This window comes from Neopsephotus bourkii, unplaced genomic scaffold (genome assembly GCF_033783945.1).
Source record: "Neopsephotus bourkii isolate Nb327-2 ecotype Australia unplaced genomic scaffold, CSIRO-AGI_Nbou_v1 NB_1749, whole genome shotgun sequence".
NCBI lineage: Eukaryota > Metazoa > Chordata > Aves > Psittaciformes > Psittacidae > Neopsephotus > Neopsephotus bourkii.
Window position 1 is genome coordinate 258,494 of NW_026902223.1, and position 19,048 is coordinate 277,541.

The following is a 19,048-nucleotide window of genomic DNA, read 5'->3' on the forward strand; positions in this document are numbered from 1 at the left end:
GCAAGGCAAGCACCAACATATTTCTATTATTTTAGTCATTTGTGAACACACCCACCTCAGAGCACAGAGAATCCCCTTTGATGGTAATGGGAGGAGAACAAGGGAGGGCTCAGGAATGTGTGTTGGAGCTGGAAAGTGGAGAGACCATTCCTTAGGGGAAAAGCACACCGGCAGAAGCAAGAAAGCAGGAAAGCTCCGTCCTGCAGCATGCTGCAGCTGGTACAGATGAACCTGCACAAGCAGCATCCGTTACATCCCTTCTGCAGAAGCTCCTGGCACCAATGTGGTGTCGGCTGCACCCGTGTGTGGCCGCAGGGAGCTGAGGCCCAGCTTTACAAGGCACATCACGCACTGCTGAGATGGGTCCTGCCAGGTTGCAGGGCTGAAAGGGTGTCCTGAACCTAGACACAGGGGCGGTGCTGTTTGTGAGGTCCCTTGGCTCAGGCAAGTGAACCCCAAAAGGAACAAAACCGCAGCCATTCAGGTACCTCTCTTGGACTCCAGCAAAGCCTTGGGCAGCGCCGCGTGGGCGATTGGCCGTCCTCCTGGGCAAGGGGGGTTACGACACATCAGGTAAAAGCAGCTAAAGAGAAAATAAATGGTGCTCCCAGCTGAACTGCAACCCAGGAAGCTGCCAGGACAGACACGTGGGAAGTGGGATTCCTCTGAGCGCTGGAGCCACACAGAGCCAAGTGCTCAGGATTTCAGCTGGCACCGGTTTGTCGGTTGGTAGCACCAAGAGAAGCCGCTGTGAGCACCGGTTGTTTGCGGGACGACTACACAAGATGATGCCCCCCAGATACAGAGCCTGCCGTGGGCTGTGTCCAGTGATGTACTCCTGCTAGGGAACAGTAAAGTATCAACACTGGTGCTGCAGCTGGGAATACTTGCTGCAGAGCCCGTCACCTGTATGTCCAACACATTAACTCAAGGGTTCATTTCTAAAAGGCAAACACGTTTTGGAGGATAATTTTTCCTTGCAAGCGCAGCTCCTCTGTGGTACAGACATTCCACAGCACAGATGGTAACAACTGCTGCTAGAATGAAGGATTAACATCACAGAGAGTCAGGAAGGACAAGACCTGAGGGTGAGAGCCCATTCACCCAGAGCTCCTGGGCTCCCTCGCTGCATTTCCTGGTTGTTGTGATGTTAATTGTGCAGCTTCCTCCCCAGGTGAATGCAGGTTTTCTACGTTTAGCACCAGAGGTCTTTTAAGGAAGATGGGAGGGGTTTTCATTAAAGAGACGCTGAGGTTACAGGGTGGTGACCAGGCTGAGGGAGCACGTTTTACCTTCGCGTTCACAAAATCTGTGCTGTGCTCACACAGGTCATTCTGTGAAGTTATCCCTGGCCTCTCCAGCGTGTGAGCTGCTGGAGTGCCGCAGCCACTGCTTTTCACCACGAGCAATCCTGGAACCTGTGTCTGTCTCCGATTGTCTCTTAAGCCACAGCTGGATCACAGGCCATGCTGCAAAGCAGCGATTCCAGCTTAAATAGCTCCTGTCCAACCCCCCTGTCCTGGCTGCTCTCTCTGTCAACGCCGCTGCTGTGTGGGACCAACCGTGTGCACCTGCAGCAGGAGTCAGGCCCGTGACGACTGCCGGTTCAAAGCAATTCCTGCCAGGCTCAGGTTTCCTGCTCTGTTTGTAAACCCGAGGCCAGAGTCCTGTGCAGGCAAAGCCGAGCAAGAGCCAGGGAGGAGGGGGGGAACAAGCAGCTGGACACTGGATGCGCTGCATCACCTCCCGAGCCCGGTGTGCCCGAGCAGAGACCGGCGCTGGGGCAGCCACGGTCCCGTGGGGTGGTGCTGAGAGCAGGCACCCTCCCCGGGGAGCTGAGAGCTTCCAGCTCTGAGTCCCAGCACAGCTCCCTGAAGGGTCCTGGGGGAAGAGGGAGCAGTGCCCTTCCCGCAGGCAAACCCCGGCTGCCCCAGAGCTGCAGCGAAGGGCACGGATCAGAGCAGACCCTCTTTTGTCAGCTCTTCCTTACAGTATCTAGCAGTGCGTGTGGCGATGTCACATCATCACATTAACATACAAGTATGGAAGACATTAAGCCATTATTACCGTTACCAAGCACAAGGGTCAATTAAAATTCCCAGCTAGGAGGTTAGAGCTGGAAGCAGCACAGCTGATGAGCATCTCGAATCATTCAGAACGGGTTTAAGGCTCTGGGCCTGACCTGGCTATCCTGATCTCCCCACCAGTGCAGAGCTCTGGGGATGATCCCGCTTCCACCCAGGGACCAGCAGAGGGGGAGCCAGGCTGCAGGTGTGGAGTCAGCGATGCTGCCACCAGGCAAGTGAGGATTTTTGTACTGTGTTGTGGTTTTCATTTTCCCCATTCAGAGACTGCATCAGGAATTTTCGTTGGCGCTTTCAGTTAGAATTAGGAGGCTTTTGGGTAAAAGACCAAGCCTGGGGAAATGCGTACCAAAATCAGCTGCCTGGGAACACTTTGATGCATGAGGAGGGAGAGTTTGACACTGTGCATTGAAACCTGCGCTCCAAACCTGAGCTCATGACATCAAAGCAAGGCTATTGCTTTGGCTTGGGTTTTTTGTTTGGTTGTTTTGTTGGTTGTTTAGAATTGTCTTTAGCTCTGGCACTCAGAGGTACAAGAAGAACTGGTTCCCATGTAAGTAAAACAGACAGGGAAGTGCTTGAGGAGCCCATGAGGATTGGTGCTCAGACCCTCCTCAGCACCATGCCCTTGCTCATGCTCAGAGCACAGCAGCGCCATTCACAGCAGGTAAATCTATCACTGCTCCAGATCAAATGGACCAAAGTGAGTCAGCTTTTATTGTAGCTTCTGGCTGAAATCCTTTCCCAGGGCTTGTGGTGCCGCCGGGCTCGAGCCCCTGCTCAGGGGCTGCAGCGCTGAGCTCCTGCGTCTGCAGGATCACATTCCCCTTCCGCAGGGACCCCCACGGTGCGGAGCAGCTGCGGAACATCGGCGTTCCGGTGACCCCAGCTTGCCGGAGGAATCGCAGCAGGATAATTACCAGCCCCTGATGGCACTCGCAGCTCCAGTGTTAACTAACACCCGCTCGCAGCGGCCGAGGGGGGCAGGACTCATTCTAGAACTATTAATATAGCCCCTATTTATACTCACGGGTCCCTGCAAGCAGCACAGCAGAGCTACAGCTGCAGAGCTAAAATGGAATCAATGTCAGCCCCCAAGGAGAAAGTGATTCTCTCGGCCATCGTGAGGGGAAGGAGACAGTGAAAGAACAGAACAAGGGAGGTTTCAGAGCTGCTCGCGGCACCCCGAGATCCCAGCTGGCGGCAGAGTCGGCCAGAAACCTCCCTTCAGCCAGCAAGTCTGTGCTGAGGCTGCCAGAAACGCAGCAGAAACACTGCCCAGCGTCAGCACAGCACCCACAGCGCCGGTGGAGACAAGGCGGGGACTGGAGCTGCCGCTGCACTGATCCAGTACCTGGTGTGACTCAGGACAAAAGAGCGGAAGCCTAAAGAGAGGTTTAGGGAGGGCTTTGAGAGCACCGTCTGCTGGGCTGGAAACACGATGGAGAGCACAGGAGGGCCGTATCTGAACACTGCTGCAGTGACATCCCCTGTGGGAATAGCTCGCTTACTGCAGATGATGTTTGGATGCACCACATTCAGCCTGGTAGCCCACCAGGGCGGCTTCAGCGCCGCGTATGGCACTTTCTGCATGTTTGTCTGGACCTTCTGTTTTGCCGTCACTGTCTTCATCATCACCTGTGAGTTCACGCACCTCCACAGCTGCCTCAGCATCTCCTGGGGAAACTTCACTGCCGCTTTCGCCATGCTCGCCACGCTCATGTCCGCCACGGCTGCGGTGATCTACCCGCTCTACTTCGTCCAGCTTGACTGTTACCCCATCAGCTGTGAGGTGAGAGACTTCCGCATCGCCGCCAGCGTCTTTGCAGGCCTCCTGTTCCTTGTGTACGCTGCCGAGGTGTTCTTAACCCGGGCGAAACCGGGGCAAGTCACCAGCTACATGGCCACGGTCTCTGGGCTGCTGAAAATTGTGCAGGCCTTTGTGGCCTGCATCATCTTTGGGGCACTGGTGAACGACAGCCAGTATGGCAAGTACGTGGCGACGCAGTGGTGTGTGGCTGTCTACAGCTTCTGCTTTGTGGTGACAGTGGTGGTCGTGGCCTTCAGCGTTACAGGTAAGACCACCTTGCTGTGGTTCCCCTTCGAGCGCTCTGTGGTCATCTACACCCTGGGGGCCGTGCTGCTGTACGTGAGCGCAGCCGTCATCTGGCCCGTGTTCTGCTTCGACAGCAAGTACGGCTCCGCGCAGCGCCCCGGCTCCTGCGCCAAGGGCCGGTGCCCGTGGGACAGCCAGCTGGTCATCGCCATCTTCACCTACGTGAACCTGCTGCTCTACGTCGTGGACCTGGCGTACTCCCAGCGCATCCGCTTTGTCCCGCACCTCTGAAGCGCGGCGCTGGTGCCGGGAGCAGCGGCAGCCGGGGGTGAGCAGGAGGTGGGGTGCGGGAGGAAGCGCTGGTCAGGCCCAGGCACAGGAGCCACCGACTGAACTTCAGGGTCAGGACTGACCTGGCCAGCAAATGAATGACCTGTCACGGGTGGGCTGGGAAAAGCCCATCTCCCCATCACCCAGCGTCTGCCCAGCGCCTGGTGCCACAGCAAGGAATGGCGCAGCCCAAAGTATGTGGAACGGCCTTTTGTCTCCAGGCAGCAGAGCTGCTTCCTGCAGCAGCAGTGGGTCTGCAGCCTGCTGCATCCCAGAGCCAAATATTAGGAAAGGCACCAAGGATTTTGAAACTGTTACCAGCACTTAACCGTAATCAAGTGACTGTCCAGGAAGTGGGAAAGTTAAAAGTTGCATCAGGGAACACCAGTTCTGGAGATGAAAAACAATCCCTCAGAGTTTGGGTTAGTCTGGGCTGTGTGGTGAGACATGAAATGATTGCAAGTTTGGGAAATTCCAGTCAGGATGTTTCTGAGAACATCGTAGCTGTAATAGTGTTTTGAAGATTGCCAGTCCTTTCCTTTCCTCCGCTCTCCTCTGCTGGTCAGCACAGAAAAAGAATATCTTCAAGCATGCACCTTGGGGGGATTGGGAACACGGGATATTCCTATTTAGCAAACACTGAGTCATTAGAGAGATGAATGCTTGTGAAATTTGGGCTCTACTGCCAAGAACTGGCACAGAGCAGAGCCAGGCTGCAGTGTCCATGGGTACATCGCATCCCCGCCCAAGGGTGGCACCGGGGGTACCTTGGTGCACGCTCCCTCTGCTCAGCCGCCACTGTCCCTCTGTCCCCATGGCACAATCACGATTTCTTCTGTGGAAGCTTAAAGTCGAAATCTGGAGGTGGGTGGGGAGAGATGAATGGATCTCACAGTGCTGCAGGAAGAGCAAACCGGGGGGGGGCTGGCTGGGAAGGGAGAGAACCTGGATACAGCAGGAGCAAGCGGGGTTGCTCCTGGGCTGATGGAGTGCTGGGGCTCCTCAGCTCCTCGTGTTACCAATGAGACACGTTTCTCCAACCCACCCCTGACAGGACATGGCTCTAAGCCCCACGCTGCACAGCACAGGCCTTGAGCTTCATTTCTGACCGGGAGAGAACCAGAGTGGTCCCAGTTCCTGTGCAGGCCTGGTTCAAGTCTCATGTAGCTGCATGTCAGAGCAAGGCTTAGTTCTTAACCAAGCTAAAATAAAGGTGGATGGCAGATGGGTACCACACCTCCTGAGATCCGTGTGCGTCGTCCTGCTCTCACACAGCTTTTCTTCCACTAGTGGTGCCCCTTCTGCTCCCTGCAGAAACCACAGCTCAGTTTGTTTTGCTGTATGGAGCCTGAACGCAGCCCCAGGAGTACCCACACAAGACAGGCAAGGGCTCTGCCTCTGCTGTCTGTAGCAGTCACTCAGGAGGAAGGAAGGCAGCTTCCCTCGCACCAGTGCTCTGCATGGGGCTTGACAAGCAAAGGAAACATTTGCTTGGACAGGTTGTCCTGGTAATTCTGCCCCCAGTAAGAACCAGCCTGGAGCAGTGGGAATTATGATCCCCTGAAAAGGGTCAAGAATCAGTATCCAGAATGAAGGGAACGCACTGAACACCCTTCCAAGGGAGTTTTTCTCTTCTGTGATCCCCATTAAGGGCAGGAAGTCTGGAACATCATAGTCCAACAAGAGGCTAGCCAGCTTGTTCTAGGGCAAGACCCAAGACTGTGTATTACGGATACGCAACAGCAAATGGGGGGTTGTACAATTAGGAAATGATAGCTTGGGAAAATGAATCCATCTGTACAGGAGGAGGCAGTGCACAAAGAGCCGCTGCCCCACCAGGACCCTGGAGCAGTTATGATGTAGTCGGTTTAAACTACTTATTTGTTATTACTACAGAGTGCTTGGAAGCAGGCAGGTGATCGCGGCTCCTGCGGCACTGCCAGTCCTTGGGCAGCAGAGCCTGAGTGGAGCTCCTCAGCCGGCAACATCTTTTCCAGCTGTGGATTCCCTTGCTTTTTGCTGTGAAGATTCTGCGCCAAGTAGGAACGAGCAGCAGGAATATGGCAGAGTCTACTACTGACACAGGTTGATGCAAATTCCACAGTGCCGAGGACTTACAGGTCCAAGAGAAACAGGGAAGTGGGGAATGATGGGGGTAAAATTCAGTGTCTTCACAATACGGAGGAAATAGAATTTAGCTTGGAAATCATGATACCACTGACTGGAGGAGTGGAAAGACAAGTCATTGCCAAGAACAGTGTGTTCAGATTTAGCTTTCTCATCTGCCAGCCAAAGGCTGAGCAAAAAATGTTAGCATGGTCAAAGTGGCAAAAAAAAAAATAATTGTGTGGACAGCAATCCACTCTCTTAGGAGAAAAAAACCTACAAAAAAAATCAAAACCTCATGCTCCAGTGGTTAAAACACTCACTAACCATTGGAAACTATGAGATTACCCAACCCAGGACAGAGACAGCCGCTATCTGCTTAATGTGATTTTCACAAGCAACCTTGTCACGATTCAGTTCATTTAAAAACCCTTTATTTCCAGAGCTTCTCTTCCCCTTTAACGACTCCTGAGCAGGTAAGCGGCCACACAAGGGGCTCCACAGACACCCATCCCCTCGCCTGGTTTGTAAACTAACATCAGGTGTACGTGCACTCATTTGGGATTATGCACCCGATCTAGATGAGTCCTAGAGCATCCCAACCTGAAATAGAGATTGTGTAACTTAAACCTGACTGTTTCCTGGGTTGTGGGTTGGAGGTTTGGGGTTTTTTCCCCTTGTTTTCATGGGGACTAGGATTCGGTGTCCCCAGAACACTGCGCCCAGGGACGCTCATCCACGGGAGCTGCGCTGAGATTTTGTTCTGTCAATAAAGGAGCAACAAAGCTAAAGTAGAGCAGAGCCCCAACCGAAGCAGCACCGTCAGGCCACAGCCGGGGCAAACAGCGCTGCGGGTGCCCGGCTCTGGCAGGGCTGTGCCCGAGACCCCTTAGCCGGGCACTGACAGCGGGCGCAGCACCGCCGCGGTGCGTGAGTGCGGTCACCGGGAAGCCGCCTCCCTCGGAACATCCGCGGGCAGCGGGACCGATGTTGCCGAGCAGGAACTGCAGCAGCGCTCCAGGGCCCCTTTACCGGGGAGTCGAGGGGCACCCCCAAGGGACGGCCGCGCAGGCGGGACACCGAGAGCCGCCCGTGCACCTGCCTCACGCAGTGAGGACCGGCACAGGCCGCGCGGGGCCGGAGCATCCCAGGAATGTCCGGGGCGGTGGCTAGGGAGGGGCCGAGCCCGCCCCGCCCGAGGCCCGCGCTGGCGCCACGCCGGAGGCGGAGGGAGGCGGCCCCCGCCGCTCGCAGCCCGCGGCACCGCCCTGCTGGGACCCTCCCGGCACGGCCCTCACGGCGGCGGCCCGAGGGCCGGCGGCGGCGCCCGAAGCTTCCAGAAGCGCGGGCGCCCCCGGTCGGCGGCGGCTGCTGCGGGACGACAGCGCCCCCTGACGGCGCTGCTCGGCTCGCGGCCCCGCGCGGCCCCCGTAGGCGTTGAATGATGCAACACCCCGCGCCGGTTGCACCAATTGCTGGCGAGGGCGACTTCGGAGGTCCCGCCCCTCGCTCGTGAGTGGCGGAGGGGTGGCGCAGCCCCGCCCCGCCGCCCGCCGATTCGCTTCTCGTCCAGGCCCCGCCCATCAGCCTCCCGGTCTGCGGCCACGTGTGCGGCGGCGGGGCTCGGCTCCCGCAGCGCTGCCATGAGCGTCGGTTTCATCGGTGCGGGGCAGCTCGCGCTCGCCCTGGCCAGGGGCTTCACGGCGGCAGGTGCGCGCGGGCGGGGGTGGCGCGGGGAGGGGCGGGCGCGCGCGCGGCGCTGGGGCTGACGCGGTACCGTTCGCAGGGGTCCTGGCCGCGCACAAGATCACGGCGAGCTCCCCGGACACGGACCTGCCCACCGTGAGCGGGCTGCGGGTGAGTGGGGCCCGGCGGCGGCGGGCGCTGTGAGAGCCTCCCCGGGAGCGGCCCCCGGTGACAGCGGCCCCGTTTCTCCCGAACCGCTGCAGAAAATGGGCGTGAACTTCACGGTGAGCAACAAGGACACGGTGAAGAACAGCGATGTCCTCTTCCTGGCCGTGAAGCCCCCTATCATCCCCTTCATCCTGGAGGAAGTGGGCCCCGATATCGAGGCCCATCACATCGTGGTCTCCTGCGCGGCCGGTGTCACCATCAGCTCCATCGAGAAGGTGAGTGGGCATGGGGAGGCCCGGGGTACCCCGACAGGAGCCACAGCAGACACCCGGTGCTCAGGAACTGACCTCCGGCCCCCAGGAGTGTGTGCTAGTGCTTCCCAGGGCTAAACCGGTGCTGCAGCCAGGTGATTGCTTTGGGTCCCCACCAGAAGAGGCTGTAGGAGCTTTGTGCCAGCTCCTCTGTCACACGAGGTATATCAGGTCTTTCCCCTAGCAGAGGTGGGTCATGGCTGTGGCTTAAAGCAGGGGATTTGGGATACAGGAGTGTCTATTTTCTCTTTGCTTGTGGTGTTCTTGCCAGGGGAGAGTCCCTCCCTAGATAGCTTCTTTGTTGTGCCAGATATGGACTGAACCTCATTTTTCTCCTTTCTTTTCTTTCCTTCTTTCTTTCCTTCTATCTCTAATGATTTTCTCTCCTAAGAAACTCTCTACCTTCTGCCCCACACCAAAAGTGATCAGGTGCATGACCAACACCCCTGTCATTGTCCGGGAAGGCGCTACAGTCTATGCTACTGGCACTCACGCGGATGTGGAGGATGGGAAGCTCTTGGAACAGCTGATGGCCAGCGTAGGCTTCTGCACCGAGGTGGAAGAGGACCTGATTGATGCTGTAACAGGGCTCAGTGGCAGTGGCCCTGCCTATGTATGTGCTCCTTCCTCAACTTGGGGCAGGCCTGGGGATAGCAGTGGGCTTTGCATGTGGGGAAGGTCCATGCAGCTTCAGTTTGTCATTCTTGTTTTCCTCATCGCTCATGTTTGTGATGAAACATGTAATCCAGGTGTCCAGTTTATAACCAGCCCAGGTCAACAACAGAAGCCTGTTACCAGTTGGATAAGTCTGAAGTCCACAGCCAGTGTGCAGTGTCCCTGTTGCAAAACATGGACCTGCAGTTAGTATGACACAGGAGCTGAATGTCTCCCATTCCCCCCACTCCAGAGTGGGAAGCAGTGGGAGGGAGGTCTGGTGTGGCAGCCAGGCAGTGAAGACAGTGAAGTCTGTAAGCAAGAGCAGTCACAGTGTGATCCTGGAGCCCTGGATTCTCTCCTCCCTGAGGCGCTCTTGAAGTAGAGACGTTCGCTCACCTTCTTCCTCTGTCTGGTCTCAGGCGTTCACTGCCCTGGATGCTCTGGCGGATGGGGGAGTGAAAATGGGTCTTCCCCGCAGGCTGGCTGTTCGGCTTGGAGCGCAGGCTTTGCTGGTCAGTATTCCCTCTCCAGAACACGTTTGAGTCTGTGCAGAGCATTGTGCACATCACGGGTCTGAAGTGGTTTCAGTCCTCTTACCGAATCTACTGTAAACCGCATATTTGGTTTGCCTGCACACAGGTTCCCAGTGAGGGGACATAGGAAGGGTCTGCAGCCCTCTGCTGGCGTGTGGTATTGTGGGAGCTGGGGCTTGGGGAACTCTGACTCGTCTGCAGGCTTTTCAGGTCTGAAAAGTGTTTTGGCAGCCTGCTAATGGCTCTCAGGGGAGCTCCGTTTGCCCCTGTGAGTGCTGGGTGCTGCTCTCCACAGTGGAGAGCAGGAGTATTTGATGGTGGGTTTCTCGGTCAGCTCTGGCAGCCGTTTTCTCTTCCTCACCACAGGGTGCTGCCAAGATGCTGTTGGAGTCTGAGCAGCATCCTGGGCAGCTGAAGGACAACGTCTGCTCCCCCGGGGGAGCCACCATCCACGCCCTGCACTTTCTGGAGAGTGGTGGCTTCCGCTCACTCCTGATCAATGCTGTGGAGGCTTCCTGCATACGAACAAGGTCAGCACCAGGGAGGTCCTACAGGGCCTCCTACAGAGAGCCTTGCCCTGCATGCTCCCCATCTCTTGCTATGTCTTAACTCTCCCACCACCCCATTGCAGGGAGCTGCAGCATTTGGCAGACCAAGAGAAGATCTCCCCAGCAGCCATAAAGAAGACTTTGCTGGATAAGGTTAAGCTGGAGTCTCCTTCTGTGTCACTGGCATCTGCCAGCAAAGTCAGTCTGTTCAACAATAAGCACCCTGGCAGCAAGAAGAACTGAATAGGCTGCTGTAGTTGGCTGTGCTGAATATCAGTCTCCTCTGTGCCCTTTCTTTATGTCTAAGAACACTCGCTCTGAATGCTGGTGTCCGCCATGCCTGGCTCTTGGCAGCTGTGGGACGGTGCAGTGCTGTAGAAGAGGTTCTTTAACTTGTAGTGGGGTTGGTGCAAACCGTCCCTGGCATTGCTGATCTTTGTTGGGCAGGGGTGATGCCATCTTCAGAGCTTCATCAAGGGCATCGTTTGTTCAGAAGCCTTGGGTACTTGTCGGACTCAGGCAGTGTTCGAGGTGTCCCATGCAGAGGTGGCTCCTAATTGGATTTTTAAAGAGGTTTCAGAATGTCTTGCGGTTTCCAAGGCCCTATCTTACATCTGCTGTCTGAGCCTGTGTCTTCTTACTGTCTTTACTAGCTAGAGCAGATGCTGCCATGCAGATGCAGTGCTGTGCACTATGTTGGAGGCTGGGCCCTAAAGTGCCTCTCAGAAGGAACCAAAGTGCCTCTGCCCATCTTCCATCTGCCTTCACTTTGAGACAGATGGTGTGAACCTCTGGACACTCTGTTTCTGTCTGGCACTGCTCTCTGTCCTCCTGGTGTGGGGAACTGTGAGCTGTTCTCACTGACCCTACTTTGCTACTAGCATTGGGCGGTTGGGCAGGGGAAGGGGTAGTGAGGGCTCCCTTTTCGCTTGGTCGCTGAAACTTCATGCAGGTGATGCAGGAAAAGCATTTTGGTATCGATGCAGAGGCTGCCAAAGGTGCTGGTAATGCTAAAGCAGTTTTAGTGCTAGGCTCTCAGCTGGTAGCAAGAGTTTGACCCTGTAGGCATGACAGATGGTTGCTCCTCTTCCCTCTAATAATAAACTGCTGCTCCAGCAGAGCTCTGGCTAACCCCAGCTGTTTGAACTGGGTGTATCTCTCGCCTCTGGCAGTGCCCACTGGGTCCTTGCTGCCTGAGGGAGCTTGCCCAAGGTGTGCTGCCAACCTGACTGCAGATGGTTTGTCCAGGGGCGGGCAGGGGAGCACATCAGCCCATTGCTTGTCACCAGTGCTTGCCGAGTAACAGCCCAACAGCTGCTCTGGGGCCCTGTGCTCACAGTTTTCAGGGATTCAAGAGGAGGGAAGGAGGACAGGCTGAGTATCCCAACCGCTGAGGCTTTCTAGAGGTGCCACTGCACACAAGAGTGAGTGCTGTGAGTGCTGCATGTTCCTCGATTCCCATCTCAGAAGCTGAAAATGAGGAACAGTGCGGAAAGTTTCCATTTGGCTGATAAAGTGTGATGCAGAATAAAAGGTGGGATGGCCACCCCTCTGCAGAGAGGCTTCTGGGCTGCCCTTGTGTACCCCCAGCGAGGCAGAGCTATAGATGAACTTCCTAGATGCTGCAGAGCCACAGTGAGCTGGTCAGCAGCAGGGGACACCAGCCTGTCAGGGTCTAGGAAGGAGCCCTCAGGGCTCGAGCTCACAACCCCTGAGCACAGCAGGGAACAGCGATGCCGCTCTGAATGCCCAGGGCAGGGCCTATTGATGTGGCCTTAACTCCCAGTTTCATTGCTGATGTTCCGCTTGTCCTTCACTGCTGCAGTAGTCACCACTGCTTTGTTCTAGCACAGCAGTTAGTTCAGCTGGCAGCAGTATTCCTGCGTTATGGACCCACCGTTACGGGAGCAGAGCTGGGACCACCCTGAGCAGCGGGTCCGGACCCCGGGGAGCAGGAGCCAGCCCCGGTGTTAGCGCTGCGCAGCCCGGGCTTGGCTCGGAGCCGGGGGCTGCTGCAAAGCACGCTGCTTGGTCAGTGCCTCCTAGGGCCTGCCTGCTGCTCCGGCAGGTTCAGCAGCTCCAGGATGCTGGGGGTGCAGGCGAGGAGCCGGTTTCGACGCAGAAGGCCGGAGGCTGCACCAGAAGGGCCGGGAGGTCCACCGGGGCCTTGGCGGGGGTGAGCCGGCACCGGCCGGCCATGCCATGCCATGCCATGCCATGCCATGCCGGTCCCCGCCGCCGCCGCCCCTTTAAGGCGCGGCCCCCTTAAGGCCCGGGGCGGTTGCGCCGGGCGCTTCATGAATGGAGCCACGTGACCCAAATATCACGTGACGCGTCCGTGAGCGGCGGCAGCGGCGGCTCGCGGCGTCCCGGTCCCTCCCAGCGCGGCCTCCCCGCCCGGCCTGGCCCCGGCGGCCCCGTGAGGAGGTGAGACCGGCGGGCGCGGCTCGGGCGGCGGGCGCGGCCCTCGCACCGGGTGGGGCGGCGGGCAGGTCCCCGCGGGCGGGCCGGGGCGGGGCGGGCGCGGCGGGCCCGGGATGGCGGCCGGGCCGCCGCCGGCTGGCGAGTGTACCGCGGGGCCGTCGCCGCTGACTCAAGGAGGGGTTCCGGGGCCGTGGCCGCCCGGTGCTGCCCGCCCCTGTCCGCCGCCCCGCCCGGTTCCCCGCCCCGCGGCCGAGCAACAGGTGCGTGGGGCCGACAGCGAGCACCGCGGGCGCGTCCTGCCCCGCCCTTCCCGGTCCCGTGAGCTCTGCGGACCGGCGGCCCAGGCCCGCCTCTCCCGCTGCTCCTCCAGCCTCAGCTCCCCCGCTCCGGGCGGCGGGTCCCGGGCGGGGCTTCCTCCCCAGGTCGCGCTGCTGGCTTCCTTCTCGTTGGCTGCCCCTCTGCGAGGTGGGCAGGAGAAGCAGGGTCTGGAGAGGGTTGCGAGTCACGGAGGTGTCCAGCGCCTTTTCCTGCGGGGGGGCTTGGTCACAGGACATCTCCATCACTCCAGCGCCCATCACGGTGCAGCTGATGCCGCCTGGGAGAGGGCTGGTAGCTGAGGTGATGCGGTTCCGAGGTCCTGGCCCACATCCTGGAGGGGCCTGTGGCTCATGCCCTGCCAGGGCTACGGTGGGTGCAGGGAACGGGCTGGGGCTGTGGGTCTGCTCGGTGCAGCCTCCTTGGAGCTGAGCAGATCCCCTGCGTGGCGGGAAGGAAAGCCCCTTTGGTGGGACTGCGGAGCAGGCTGTGGCGCCAGACTGGCACGGGGTGTCAGTGTGCACTGGGGGTCTTGCTCTCCGGAGCTGGGGATGTCTCTGACCACGGTATGTGATGTTTGAGCTGTGAGGTTAGAGGAAGGCACTGGGAAAGGCTGGAAGGGCTCTCCTGGAGCCAGCTCTTCCCTTTCTCTGTAAGTGGTTAAATGCGGCTGGGTGGGCAGATTCCTTGATGGAAGAGTGGCTGTCCAAATGCCCTGGGTCGGATGTGAGCTCACCAGGGACTCCTGGGGGGGCACGGGGCAGGCCCAACCCTAGCTCTGTGTGTAACTGGGGGAGTCACCCAACACGCCTGGGTTAGCGGGGCAGCTGCGGGAGCTGCCGTGCATAAACAGGGCCGGGAACGCACCGGGAGAGCCGCGGCGCGGCAGCCCCGGGCACACGGCGCTGCGGGGCCGCTCGGAGCGCGCCCCTGCCCGGGTCCCCGCGGCGGGGCCTCCCTCCCTCCCTGCCGCCAGCGCCGTGCGCCGGAGCGGTGACGTCACCGTGTTTACACGGGGCTCGTGGCGGGGCGCTGACGCCGGGAATGTGGGGAACGGCGCTGGCTCATGCGCGGTGCGAGCAGCTCCGAGCGGAGCCCGGCGGCGGCGGCCGCGCTGCTGCTGAGGTCAGGCCGCTGGAGCCCGGGGCAGACGCGTTGAGGCTGCGTTTCCTTCGGTGCCGTCGGCGCCTTTCGGTAGGATCCCTCTGGGAAGCCCCAGGAGCTCACCCGCCCGCAGGCTGAAGAGTCAGGCTCTTGTCCTGGTGCCAGCTCTCTGGGTGTCCCGTCTGCGAGCTGCCGGACAGCCCTGCCCGGTGCAGCACCTTTGTCTCCTTGTTTGTTTTATTTCAGCTTTGCTGTAGCGAAGGGCGTTGAGTGCTTGCCAAGCACCTGGAAATTCCTTAGTGCCACAAGGCAGGTCCCCTGCCCATGTTTGCCTTGGCTCCTTGTGCTCGCCAGAGGTGCTGCAGCGGTGGCATTGTTGGTCTCCCAGGTATCCCCTGCCTTCTCCCCTTTTCCCGGCAGCGGTGTCATTTGCCCGGTAGGAGCAGAGAAAATACCCCAGAATGGGGAAGAGCGAAGAATCAGGTTTACAAAGCAGCTGGCTGTGTGCTCTATGCCCTGTGTTAGCGGCCTCACTGCAGCTACCTCCTCTGGGCAGCAGAGTGACCCTTCCTGTGCCAGCACTGCCAGGTTCTAGCGTACATCTCATATCAAGGAGAGTTGTCCTCTGGGTATAAATAGCCTGCCTCCAGGAAGGCTGGAGGCTTTGGGAACAGCTCTGACAGTGTCCTGGGGAGTGCTGACCCCATTCACCTCTAATAGGTGGTAGATGCACTGGGGGAGTCTGCGCCACAGCTGCTGGAAGAGCACAGCTCCATATTTGCTGACTTGTGCATCTGTTGTTTTGGCTATAACTGTATATCAGTGCCTCCTACACTTAGCAAAGCGGTGGCAAACTAAACTGTTGTTGACTGTTGGGCACCGAAGAGACAAAAGGGACAGAGGTGTTTGCAGGCTGTGCTGGCACAGGAGCACTTGCCTCTCTCAAGGAGCTGTATGGTTCTGGCTGCCTGAGGCACAGCCATGTTGGTGGAGCAATGTCTGAGGGATTCATTCATTGAGCAGGGCAGTAGCTCTGAACTACAGCCTGAGGGGAGCAGGTATGCAGGGACAGAAACCAGAGCTTGTTTGGAGTTACTGTGGGAACAGGCCTGGGGGTTTTGCTGTCACTGGCTCTGAAGTCCTGGGGCAGTGAAGGAGTCTGCTCTCTGGTTTTGGCTGCTCCATGTCCTTGCTTCCTGATGAGCGTACCTTGGCGCTGACGCTAATGGAAGGAGAAGGTGGTTCTGGGCCCTTGAATTGCCTGGGCCCAAGAGGGGCTTTCTCGCAGAAGAGATCAAGAGCTGGGATCAGTTTTGCGTGAGTGGGAGAGGGGAATGCTGCTGCTGCCACTGGCCCAAGACTGATGGGATTCCAGTGTGCCCAAGCGCTCCTTTGTGCTGCAGTGTCAGGTTGTTCTGTTCCTTGGGAAAGGTTGAGTGCAGAGCTTTGACTGGAACCTGGATGTGCTGGCTTTCCTGGGGAGCAAAAGACATTTGGAGAGCTGTGAGCACAGCAGTGGTGTTCCCCCGTCCCGCAGGATGCCCAGTGAGCTGTGTTGTGGAGGCAAAGGCTTCCCCTGTGCTCCTTGCTGAACTGCTCTGGCTGCGTCCCTGGGGGCACCTATGGGCTGGTGGGACTCGTGTTCTGGGCTGGTTCTGGAGCTGGAAGGGTGAGTGGAGCACCAGGGCTGCGGCTGGGAGCGGGAGGCCGTGGTGCCGGTGACGCTGAGTCAGCGTGACTGGCCCTGAGCAGCCGAGCCCGGACCAGCCGCTGCTGCCAGGCTATTTTTAGATGCACATGGCTTCCGTGTACTCCGGCTCCTCCTCGTGTTTTAATTTCCCCCACCCCAAGGGAGAAACTGGCATTGCCCAAAGCCTCTGTGGGAGGGGGTTGGAAGGGCAGCGGCGCCTGCTTAGGGACAGAAACTGCCGCTTTGAGTCCGGCTCAGGCGGGTGCTTTTTGAGGGTGTTTCGGGGAGTGGTGTGGGATGTGCAGCAGTGCTGGGGGCTGCCCTGCCACAGACTCCACTGTGTCCCGGGGGGCTAACCTGACCTTCTTCCCTTCCAGCACCTGCTTGACACGGCTGTCGTGTTATGACGACCCCCAACAAAGGAAACAAGGCCTTGAAGGTAAGGCAGGTGGCTAAAGGGCTGCAGGTGGTGGGTGCATCTGCTCCAGGTTTCACAGGTGTGTGCTGCCATCTCTTCCAGGTGAAGCGGGAGCCAGGTGAGAATGGGACCAGCTTGACAGATGAGGAGCTGGTGACCATGTCTGTGCGGGAGCTGAATCAGCATCTGCGGGGCCTGTCGAAGGAGGAGATCATCCAGCTGAAGCAGCGCCGGCGCACGCTGAAGAACCGGGGCTACGCGGCCAGCTGCAGAGTCAAGCGTGTTACCCAGAAGGAGGAACTGGAGAAGCAGAAGGCAGAGCTGCAGCAAGAAGTGGAGAAGCTGGCATCGGAGAACGCCAGCATGAAAATGGAACTCGATGCTCTCCGCTCCAAATATGAGGCTCTCCAGAACTTCGCCAGAACCGTGGCCCGGAGCCCTGTGACCCCTGCACGGGGGCCTCTCACCTCCAGTGTGGGTCCCCTCATCCCTGGCAAGGTCGCTACTACCAGTGTCATCACGATAGTGAAATCCAAAACGGACGCCCGGTCTTAGTGAAGCGAGAGTTGCCTCAGCTTGTCTGTGCAGGGCAGTTAGGCACAAAACCAGCCTGGAACCCCCAAAGCACAAACCCTCCCCAGATGGGTCCGGGTTCCTTCTACTTGGCCCAGGACTGGCCTGCTGATCACTCCAGTTTTGTTTTGTTGTGTCCAGATTGGTATGAGCAGTGGTGATGCGTCCCTTGTCCTGTGCAGACAGAGCCTCCCGCCCAGTGATCTGCAGCCCTCGGGCGCCCTTGGGACAAGCTGCGAGATCTTGGGTTTGTAGCCAAGGAACGTCTGTGCAGTGTGGCTGAGGGCAGGCGACGGGAGGGCTGGGGAAGGTCTGGAGGGAGGCTTTCTTCCCAGGGCTGGGAACCCTAGTTTTCAGTCACTTCCAAAGGTTTTATTTCATTACTCTTCCTGGTGGTGCATCTCGGTGCCTGACTGCCAGGCGCCTGAACCTGCTGCTTTTGTCTCATTTGGTACCTGTAGTTGCAGTTGGGGTGTTCTGTGTAATAGGTTTGTATTCCTTTCTTGGTGTGCCTCTGTGCCCTGACAGTGGGTTTCCCCTCAGATGTCCGTGGCGTTAGCTGTGTGAACTAGCAGTGGTGGACAGGAAGATGCTGCTGTGCCCCTGCCTCTGCCCCAGCGCTGGGCCAGAGCACCCCGAGGAAGGGAAGGTACCATGTCGACTGCAGGCCGGTTTTGTGCCTAATGTCTTGCACTGAACAAGACCAAACTCACTAGTTGTTCCCGTGTTTTGAGGGTATCAAGTGTCTCTAGTGTGATGGTTTACACAACCAGTTTATGTGGTTAAATAGCCCTTTATTTAAAGAGAGAAACATCGTTTTAAGAGTTATTAAATTATCTAAGTTTAAAATTAAAATCAGACAGAAAAGAGAGCGTATTTATAGTCAGCTTTTTTATCTGAGAGGGCGAGAATATTTGACCATCTGAATGGGGAAATATTCTCGGAGACTTTGCTAGTAAAAAGTTAATAAAGAAATAATTTTAAAGTTTCTCATGAACCTCCCGCACGCCGTGGCTCTGAGGTTAGTTTTTATAAAGAGTTATCAGACTTTATTTATAAAACTTAGAAAAAGACAAAAAAAGAGGCAAGTCCTGTTTGATATCTTTTTGCAGTTGTACCAAAAGTGACTTATTCTTGACCTCGTTGGCTTCCGTCGTGTCCCCTCGTGTTGCGCTCTCTGTTCTCTGAGCTCGCTGTGCTGTGCTGGTGCCGGTGGCTGCCTTCGCCGTGTGCTGTCGTTTTCTTGCTGCCGTTGTTTTCCCCAAGCTCAACCGAGAGATGAAGTTGGCATCTCTGCATTCTCCAGGAGGATTCTGGCACACTGGCAAAGGGGCTGCTGTTCTTGAGGGACGGCTGGTGCAGCTATTGGTGATGCCTGTGCAGAAACATGTCTCTGCAGAGGTGTGCTGTGAGAGCAGCTGGCACTGGAGCACTGTTACCTGCATGGGGAAACCGTGCTTTCCTCTCTCCAGCAGAGCTGGCAGAGGAGTAACGTAAGGGAGAACTGTCCAAGTTTAGGAAGAGGCTGATGGAATTTAACTGTGGAATTGGATCCTGCAGTCAGAGCTTGTGTTGCTCTTGGGGCTTATCTGACAGGGGACGGTGCTGGTTCTGAGTGTTTGTAGTGCTGGAAATGGAGCTGTGGCCTGGTCACTGCCCGGCCTGGTGCAGGTCCTGCTCGCGGGTGTTGGAGGAGCACTCAGAGCTGTGTGACACAGCTGAGGAGCTGTTTGTGGCCAAGCTCCATTTCCTCAAACACTTTGATCCCCCTTGCCCTTCCCAGAGCTTTGAGCTGATTACTGAGTAGTTGCAGAGAAGCAGGACGTGGGGGTGAAGTCCATGTGAGCTCCTGGCTGCCCAAAGCCTCCTGAATGGAGGGGACGGGCCAGGATGGCACAAGTGATGCTGCAGCCTTGTGGGGGGCGGTTTACTGTACTTGGTGGTTTGATGCGTTTCTCCTGTAGCTGATCTGGTACTGTTGTCCTCGGGGCCGAGAAGCAGGTAAACTGATGGAAGCTGCAGTGTGGCAGGAGAGGAGCAGATAG

The 19,048-nt window shown here is 57.7% G+C and overlaps 3 protein-coding genes across 5 annotated transcripts; all 3 read left to right on the forward strand.

Annotated features, from left to right (window-relative positions):
* The first annotated feature begins 3,078 nt into the window (after positions 1-3,078).
* Positions 3,079-5,706, forward strand: MYADML2 (myeloid associated differentiation marker like 2). Of its 2 annotated transcripts, XM_061376937.1 has the most exons (2): positions 3,079-4,159; positions 4,275-4,478. In XM_061376937.1, exons 1-2 carry the CDS (start codon positions 3,526-3,528, stop codon positions 4,364-4,366), a joined length of 726 nt encoding a protein of 241 aa, XP_061232921.1. In that variant the 5' UTR covers positions 3,079-3,525; the 3' UTR covers positions 4,367-4,478. The 2 variants fall into 2 exon arrangements, with proteins under 2 accessions (XP_061232921.1, XP_061232920.1); XM_061376936.1 differs by having other exon boundaries at positions 3,081-5,706.
* A 2,474-nt stretch (positions 5,707-8,180) lies between these two features.
* On the forward strand, positions 8,181-11,615 carry PYCR1 (pyrroline-5-carboxylate reductase 1). The gene is made up of 7 exons (XM_061376873.1): positions 8,181-8,286; positions 8,363-8,433; positions 8,526-8,705; positions 9,133-9,354; positions 9,818-9,910; positions 10,298-10,461; positions 10,563-11,615. Exons 1-7 carry the CDS (start codon positions 8,220-8,222, stop codon positions 10,720-10,722), a joined length of 957 nt encoding a protein of 318 aa, XP_061232857.1. The 5' UTR covers positions 8,181-8,219; the 3' UTR covers positions 10,723-11,615.
* A 1,137-nt stretch (positions 11,616-12,752) lies between these two features.
* Positions 12,753-18,000, forward strand: MAFG (MAF bZIP transcription factor G). Of its 2 annotated transcripts, none has more exons than XM_061377419.1 (3): positions 12,753-12,906; positions 16,390-16,451; positions 16,533-18,000. In XM_061377419.1, the coding sequence occupies exons 2-3, from the start codon at positions 16,416-16,418 to the stop codon at positions 16,983-16,985; spliced, it is 489 nt and encodes a 162-aa protein (XP_061233403.1). In that variant the 5' UTR covers positions 12,753-12,906; positions 16,390-16,415; the 3' UTR covers positions 16,986-18,000. The 2 variants fall into 2 exon arrangements, with proteins under 2 accessions (XP_061233403.1, XP_061233404.1); XM_061377420.1 differs by lacking the exon at positions 12,753-12,906 and adding an exon at positions 13,139-13,163.
* Positions 18,001-19,048: the final 1,048 nt, after the last annotated feature.